Source organism: Oncorhynchus keta, chromosome 30 (genome assembly GCF_023373465.1).
Source record: "Oncorhynchus keta strain PuntledgeMale-10-30-2019 chromosome 30, Oket_V2, whole genome shotgun sequence".
Lineage (NCBI taxonomy): Eukaryota > Metazoa > Chordata > Actinopteri > Salmoniformes > Salmonidae > Oncorhynchus > Oncorhynchus keta.
Genome location: NC_068450.1, coordinates 48,537,190 through 48,546,475, shown reverse-complemented (window position 1 = coordinate 48,546,475; position 9,286 = coordinate 48,537,190). Strand labels below are relative to the sequence as shown.

Below are 9,286 nucleotides of genomic sequence, written 5' to 3'. Positions count from 1 at the left end.
AACACTAAACAGAGAATGACTACCCACAAAACCCATGTGGGCAAGAGCTACCTAAGTATGGTTCTCAATCAGAAACAATGACAGACAGCTGTCCCTGATTGAGAACCATACCCGGCCAAAAACAAAGAAATATAAGAACATAGAACGCCCACCCTAGTCACATCCTGGCCTAACCAAAATAGAGAATAAAAAGCCTCTCTATGGCCAGGGCGTGACATTTAGACTGCTAAGCAATTCATAAAAATCGCCACTGGACAATTTATATTGACCCCACCTCTTCTACACTGTTACTCAGTGTTTGTTTGTTACCTATGCATAGTCACTTCACCCCCACCTACATGTTCAGATTTCATCAACTAGCCTGTTCCCCTGCACCCTTCGCGGTGCCCCCCTGTATGTAGTCTTATTGTTGTTATTCTTCTTGTGTTACTTTTTATTATTTTTTATTTTAGACTAGCCTTGGTAACTGAAATCTACAGTTGTTGTATTCGGTGCATGTGGCAAATACATTTATTTGTTAACCCTGCACCTGTTGCAGATGCAGAGTAAAACTGGCCCTGGAAGTTTACTTGTTTACCAAAAAAGTATTGGGTGACCTCTTTGTTGTTGTTATTGTTTGAATCCCAGATTGCCCACTTACCACAGAATGTTGGCCAAATTTAATTGGTCTGGCTATAGGCCTATAGTCAGGTAACTGTGGTCAATAAAATACAATCCAAAAGAAGCAGTCAACAATCATATTTAACATAGTTTTATTTATTTTGAACAAAATTTTAATAAATGTGGCTGCATTTCTCTTATGTTCAAAAAAGATGATGACTTTCGAGACGCATTATAAATTATTTCATCAAACTCTTTTGTAGAAAAAGAAAAGATAATTGCACTAAAGCATCTATCGTATGATAATATGACAATAGTAAGATAAGATATCTGTGTAATTTTTTTTTACAATAAAATTTTTCTTCATTATTTTCCTTGCACACACCTATCACACCTTTTTCCCAATCTTCTCTTTCCTACTGATCTGACATACAATGCTGTAGACAGTTCTTAACAAGGTCCAACTTCAAACGAAGTACAACATTAAAAGGCTTTATAAAGCATACATAAAGTACTCATAAGTACTACAAACTGTAGATGCTTATAAAGCCTTTACAAGTTGTAGTTTGTGTGAAGTGAGACCATTAACAGAAAATGCAACCAAAAACAAGAAAAACAAACACAAGAAGCTTCCCCTAAATAGAAAAACAGAAATCTCCAAGAGGTGGACATCTTGAATATCTCACTTCTCTAGGACATATTTACACCAGTAAACACTCCAGTTGTTCAACTGAAGTACAATGCATATGGCATAACATGTCATTCAACATAGTATTTTTTTTCCAGAAAAATAATTACACAACCATTGTGCAGACAAACTCTCTGTTGAATCACAAAAACATCAGTTGTATCACAACCATTGTGCCAAATGTGTTGTACATCAGTTGTGCAACTTGAGTATGTATGGGGCCAGACAGGGGTAGGACATCTGCATAGATCCACAAGGTTCAGATCATGAATGTTTGGGGGAGTTTGTGGGAGATTATTTCTACAGAGAGGGGTACATCCACTGCTGTCTTTTGGGGGAATAACGTAAAGGTGAGGGAAACAATAAAGTAATGTTGCTCATTGATTGCTACAAAGAACAGTTCACCTCGATGAGTGTCTGTGAGAAAATCAACTGTTACGAGAACAGAAGGGGAAAATAATGTGAAAAGGCTAAAACACATAGACCTTCAGGGTGAAGTTTTCCCTAGGTAAAGATCTAGGATCAGTTTCCCTCCTCCAATTCTAACACCTACCATTAGTGGGTCAAATGCAGAACTGACCCAAGATCAGGGTCTTGCCTGAGTAGGGTTGACTTCAGAGTTATTCCGGCAGTACCGATTATATGTACGTGTAGAAAAAACAAAGGTGCCATAATATGCGCTACTCAGTTGAACGGGAAGGATAAGACAGGGATGTCAAGGTCAAAGGTGAAAGCATAAGGAGCATATCAGATTTCTTCCCAAATGTGCCATATCAATGAGTACCGGTTAGCAGCAGTCACACCAGCGGAAGGAAATGCAGTATGTAGAGCCAGCCCTTGAGAACTCCTTACCTTCACACAAATGCCTACTAGCTAAGGCCTTAGCTCTGTGTAAAGATACAAGCTGATTATCTTGGTCACAATGAGGTCAATAAGGTCAAATAGAGACAAAGAGGAGAGGGTATGTATGATTGTAGAGGGTATGTAAAATTGTGTCCGTTTTCTGTCAAGTGTGTTGAGCATTTGATTGAGCTTGTCTGGAGATGAGATGGGCAAGATTTTCAGTTATACTTTTGGGACAATCCCATTGGTTACATTGCGCCAGGCAAGCTCAATCGAGTACAGCTAAAATATTTCAAAGAGAACAAATACTATTTGAACTCAGGGCTTGTGACAACTCTCCCACTGTGTGAAGTGAACTGGCTGTAATGTACTGGTATGATGTACCAGAGCCTTATATTGAGAAATATATGAGTCAAATATAAAAGCCAAACATACGTTTCTTGGATGTACTGCTTTAGAAAAAGTCAATCTAAGCCAACAGGTCACTTGATTTGAGGTAAATTGAGCTTCATAAATCTGACGTCCCCTTTGGGCCCATCACATACAAACGCATGGACACAGGATAATGAGAGAGAAACTTATTGGCTCAAATAATATGAACTCGGAGGTACACTGAAGTCCATTGGTGGGAACATTTTGAATCCAAGTGACAAGACCTCCACTGCTACCCTATTCACACTACTGAGTCGAGCTAAAATGAGCTGAGCTGTACTGTACTTCACTGGCCTGGTTACATGCAACCGTGTAAAGAAAATAATCCAAGTATGGTTCAGGTCGCAAAACAGTGTAGAAAGGTATACTACACCTGCTCTTCACTGGCTCTGTATTAGAGTTATATGTACTGCCATGAGAGAACCCTGATATGACTGAAATGTTCTATGTATCCACCAGGACAGGGGGGATCAGTAAGTGTTTTCTCTTTCGGTTTGTGAGTGTTTGAGTTAAGAATATTGTTAAGCATATCCAGGAGCAGCTAAATGTTACTGGTTAAGAGAGGGGTGGATAAAAACACACAGGTTGGTGATACCTTTTTCAATATTCTCTGCCTCGTATGTGTTCTAAGACAACCCACTCACATTCCAACAAACTCCACAAACAACTGAACCAGGAGGAGAAAAAAACAATATAGTACATCCTGAAGAAACAAGAGACTGAAAAGGTGAACTCAGGTTTAGATTGACACGGTGATATGATATTGATCCTTTGGTCTGAGATGTGTTGGCCCCACCCACGTCGTCATCTCACCACATGACTACAATGCCCAGCATCCTTTGCTCCGGGTAAATTGCTCTCACTTCATGTGGCCCAAAGAGGCTTCGACAGCACATACCAGGGACCTTCCAGGGTTCTTTCTGACCTGAGAGCCAGAACTGGTCAGAACCGGTTTTGCAACTCACTCATTCACAAATAAAACATTGAGGTTTTTTTGCACATTTTTCCCATTATTCCTCACTGGAGGAGCTTTCCTCCAGGGGGAAAATGGCTGCCACACCGACGACCCCAGTGGAATTGTGGGATGCGGTGGTAATGGTGACTACGGTGTGCAGGAGAACAAAGACCAGCATGCACAGCTTCAGCCGGCCACTACTGCTGCACTGTCTGGTGGGTGTGGCGGCCGAGGTGACGGATGTCGATGCCCCCTGTTGGTGATGGCAGGAGGGAGTTGGAGTCCTTTTCAGCGTCCCACGAGAACGGTTGTCCGGTTTAGAGTCCCACCGAACGTCGCAGCACTCTGCCTGGCTGTTGGGCTGCCCATGGCTCCCCAGTAGCCCTGTGGGGGATGAAGAGAGTAGTGGGTAAACACTGATATAAGCCATAGATGCTGTGTCTGTATCATCCATGCCTGTGTCTGATGATGACAAACCCAATTTCCCCAATAGTGTATTCATTCATTCAGATGACCCACAATAATCTAAATATATGACCCAGCCTAGTCCCAGCCTTACTTGCAGTGTTTTGTTGAAATGTATCACCAAATAAAAGACAGATGACCATGTGCATGAGAGCATAAATACCAGTCAGTATGCACGTTTATCCCAGTCTTCATATGAATAAACTATCAGTATCATTATGTTATATGCTGTATCATAACCTGACATTAATGATCCTTTATTGAACTCTAAATTAAAAAAGACATAAGTGACATTTTGTAGCGACCCCATACTGCAGCACGGTAAATATAATCTACGCCACTGCCCTCCAGGACCCCTACAGCGGCCGATGTCACAGGAAGGACAAAAAGATCATCAAGGACAACAACGACCCAAGCCATTGCCTGTTCACCCTGATACCATCTGGAAAGCGAGATCAGTACAGGTGCATCAAAGCTGGGACCGAGAGACAGAAGCTATTTTTCAATGTTAAGGCCATCAGACTGTTAAACAGCCGTCACTAACACAGAGAGGCTGCTGTCTACATACAGACTTGTAGATAGATCACTAGTCACTTTAACAATGCCAATTTAATCATTTGTACATATCTTGAATTACTCATCCCATATGTACAGTTGAAGTCGGAAGTTTACATACACTTAGATTGGAGTAAAAAAAACTCAATTTAAAACTAATTTTTCAACCACTCCACAAATTTCTTGTTAATAACAAACTATAGTTTTGGACAAGTCGGTAGGACATCTATTTGTGCATGACACAAGTTATTTTTCTAGCAATTGTTTAGAGAAAGATTATTTCACTTATAATTCACTATATCGTTCTGGTGGGTCGGAAGTTTACATACACTAAGTTGACTGTGCCTTTAAACAGCTTGGAAAGTTCCAAAAATTATGTCATGGCCTTAGAAGCTTCTGATAGGCTAATTGACATCATTTCAGTCAATTGGAGGTGTACCTGTGGATGTATTTCAAGGTTTATCTTCAAACTCAGTGCCTCTTTGCTTGAAATCATGGGAAAATCAAAAGAAATCAGCCAAGACCTCAAAAAAACAATTGTAGACCTCCACAAGACTGGTTCATCCTTGGGAGCAATTTCCAAATGCCTGAAGGTACCACTTTCATCTGTACAAACAATAGTACGCAAGTATAAACACCATGAGACCACGCAGCCGTCATACCGCTCAGGAAGGAGACACGTTCTGTCTCGTAGAGATAAACGTACTTTGGTGCAAATCAAACCCAGAACAACAGTAAAGGACCTTGTGAAGATGCTGGAGGGAACAGGATCAAAAGTTTCTAAATCCACAGTAAAACAAGTCCTATATCGACATAACCTGAAAGGCAGCTCAGCAAGGAGGAAGCCACTGCTCCAAAACCACCATAAAAAAAACCATAAAAATGCACATGGGGACACAGATTGTTCCTTTTGGAGAAATGTCCTCTGGTCTGATGAAACAAAAATATAACTGTTTGGCCACATCTTTATGTTTGGAGGAAAAAGCGGGAAGCTTGCAAGCTGAAGAACACCATCCCAACCGTGAAGCATGGGGGTGGCAGAATCATGTTGTGGGGTGCTTTGCTGCAGGAGGGACTGGTGCACTTCACAAAATATTGAAGCAACATCTAGAGACATCAATCAGGACTTTAAAAGCTTGGTCGCAAATGGGTCTTCCAAATGGACAATGACCCCAAGCATACTTCCAACGTTGTGGCAAAATGGCAAGGTATTGGAGTGGCCATCACAAAGCCTTGACAATTTGTGGCAAAACTGAAAAAGCGTGTGCGAGCAAGGAGGCTTACAAACCTGACTCAGTTACACCAGCTCTGTCAGGAGGAATGGGCCAAAATTCACCCAACTAACTGTGGGAAGCTTGTGGAAAGCTACCCAAAATGTTTGACCCAAGTAAACAATTTAAAGGCAATGCTACCAAATACTAATTGAGTGTAGGTAAACTTCTGACGCACTGGGAATGTGATGAAAGAAATAAAAGCTGAAATAAATCATTCTCTCTACTATTATTCTGACATTTCACATTCTTAAAATAAAGTGGTGATCCTAACTGACCTATGACAGGGAATGTGTACTAGGATTAAATGTCAGGAATTGTGAAAACTGAGTTTAAATGTATTTGGCTAAGGTGTATGTAAACTTCCATCTTCAACTGTATATACTCTATTTGTATACCATCTATTGCATCTTGCCTATGCCGATCCATATAATTCTATATTCTTATTCCGTCCCTTAGATTTGTGTGTATTAGGTAGTTGTTGTGGAATTGTTAGATTACTTGCTTGATATTACTGCACTGTTGGAACTAGAAGCGGAAGAATTTCGCTACACTCGCAATAACATCTGCTAACCATGTGTATGTGACCAATAAAATGTCATTTGATTTGATGTCACGACAGCCCCATGTTATTTTGGTTCTGTCTTGATCACTGTGGAATATTAAAATACTACTCTGGAGTTGTACCCCATCACAGTGACTGTCTCAGCAATACACTTTACACTGAGAGGGAAGTGTCATTGATTTTACTAACACTGCCTTATATGTCCACTAGATGTCGCTAGTGACAAGTACATTATTGGCTTGAGTACCAGAGTTCAAAACAATACAACTTTATCGATACCACTGAAAAGTAATTTTACAAGGGATCATCAGGGGCACAAGAGCACAATTAAATATATCTTGCAACATACAATTCCATCTAAATTCCTGTCAGTGGACATAGGAGTGCAAATAAATTCCTACAATTAGTACATTTCAAAATTAATTGACCCAAGTCCATCTATCCTAGATCCATGGTGCATCTCAGGTAAACAGCATAGCCCTAGAGTGGATATACGCCCACCCGTATAAGCTGTGGCTACAAATCACACTTGATTGATTGACTAACTGATTGATGAGTCCATACCACCACACCCACCTGTACATATGAAGCTGGGGCTTCCTCCGTGGATGAGATCGTCGTTGTCCGGTAGTATGAAGGGACACCTCTGCTGAACCTCAAGGCAGTACTGGAGACAAGGTACTGTCCTTCTACAATGCCTCTGTGTGGTGGGGAAATACTGTGCACACAGCCACGGTTTGTAGGCAGCCTGAGAGGTAGAAGATAGAGCATGTTAGTTAAACCAAATGAAACCCATATGTAAATTCAAACAACTTAAAGGGGAAGTTCACTTTTAACACATCATAAATAAGCAAACTATTACTTTGACATCAAGACTAAGCTATGTCTGTTCAAAAACAAAGATCTCAGTTGTCTTCTGTTTGGCTCTGAATGTACATCCATCCTATCTTCAAAACTAGAGATTTTTCAGTACACATATTTCCAGAAAATACTATAGGAATTTTTCAGAAACAGAGATTTCTCACAGATCTTGCAATATCCCATTCGATGTGATTCAGCCTTATAAATTGATATGGGTTAGAGATACATGACTGTATAAAAGACAACCAGATGCCAATCATCAATTGTCAATGTAATCCACCCATGACATGTGACTAAATCATATTTGTTGTAATTAGGAGTGCTTTTATTTAAAGTATCTCGAGGAGAACAAGGAGTTGTGGCAGTGTGCCATTGTTGAGCTCTGAATGAAAACACTGAATGAAAACAATATGAAAAGAATAGCAGAAGGTTACAAAATTCCCGTAACCTTCCCAAATTTTCCCAGTTTTCCCATAATACTGGTTGGAGATGATTGGTATTAGGAGGGAAAAAGCAGGAAGTAGCTTATGGCAATCCTCCTTATAGAAAACTGGGAAATTTTTTGGAAAGTTACCAGAATTGTTGCCATATCACTTTCAAATGTCCAATTATGCAGAACCTAAGGAAAGGAAGAAAATTATTTTGAATTCAATGATTCTACTAATTACTGTTCAGTACATTGTATTTGGAATCACCTGGGCCTGTGTTCATAAAGCTTTCAGTTCTTCAGCACTCCTACTCTTGCTGCTATTACCTATATACAACCAGCAGAGGAGAATGTCTCTTCCTAATTGATCCTCAGGATGAGGTTCTCTGATACCCAGCCAAGCCCCATAAAGTATGACACTTACAATAGTACATGAATACATTTTCATATTGGTAGTCCCAGAGGAAATTGAACCCACAACCCTGTCATTACAATTACCATTCACAAACAACTGAGCCACACAAGACCTTGCATAGTGCTGCTAATGCCAATGTACTGTACAACCGACTCTGCCCTTAAACAAATCAATGGCCCCCATCCCCAAGTGCAATCTCGCTTTCTCCCAGTAGACGACACCACCTTCACACAAAAATGCATAATGTACCTATCAGGGATTGACTATAAAAAAAAATGAAATCACATACACATATTTAGCAGATGTTATTGCGGGTGTAGCAAAATGCTTGTGTTCCTAGTTCCAAAAGTGCAGTAGTATCTAACAATTCACAACAATACACAAACATCTTAAAGTATCACATCCAGCCCTGATTGGGAGTCCCATAGGGCAGCGCATGACTGTCCCAGTGTCATCCGGGTTTGGCCCGGGGTAGGCCGTCATTGTAAATAAGAATTGTTCTAAACTGACTTGCCTAAGTTAAATAAATGTGAAAATTAGAAATATTAAAAATAAATAAAATAATGGAATTAAGAAATGTATAAAGGAATGTTGGAGTGGCATTGACTAAAATACAGTAGAATAAAGTATATGAAATGAGTAAAGCAGCATGCAAAGTCCAAGATCAGCGCCTTCGTTTTGTTGACGTTGAGAGTGAGGTTATTTTCCCGGCACCACTCCTCCAGGGCCCTCACCTCCTCACTCTCGTCATTGCTGGTAATCAGACTGTTTAATTTGTTTCAGTCGATTGGTCTATCTAAGCCCACACAATAGTAAAGGTCAAGGGATCAGAGCTGGCAAAGTTTCCTAGGAGTTATAGTGTAAATTAGTCTTTGAGCATGCTAAACAGCGATAATGATGATATCGACCCGAACTGCCCGCATTATTGGCTGAGAGCCAAGGTCAGAATTTAAGTGCCACTTTTTCCAATGGCTTCAGCATGGCCATGCTCCATTCGGAGGGTAAACAACAAAGAGTGAAAAATGCAAGTGATTAACAACTGGTGCAATGATATTTGTCATGTTCAGAAGTGTGCAAAACACTAAATGTTTCAAAATAGAAATGCCACAAATAAAGCAGACATTATTCCTTAACCTACATATACTGTATGAGAGGCATGTCTGTTCTCATAATGTATTTCTAACTGAACATTCCATAACATTGTGCCAT

The 9,286-nt window shown here is 40.2% G+C and overlaps 1 protein-coding gene across 1 annotated transcript in view; it reads right to left on the bottom strand.

Moving 5' to 3' along the window:
- Nucleotides 1-735: 735 nt before the first annotated feature.
- Nucleotides 736-9,286, bottom strand: part of LOC118363656 (NALCN channel auxiliary factor 1-like) — an 88,367-nt gene continuing 79,816 nt past the window's right edge. Inside the window, exons 2-3 of the mRNA XM_035744737.2 lie at nucleotides 6,951-7,122; nucleotides 736-3,902 (exon numbers count right to left, since the gene is read on the bottom strand). Coding sequence (XP_035600630.1) covers nucleotides 3,574-3,902; nucleotides 6,951-7,122 — 501 coding nt within the window. The 3' untranslated portion in view covers nucleotides 736-3,573. The remainder of the gene's footprint in view (nucleotides 3,903-6,950; nucleotides 7,123-9,286) is intronic.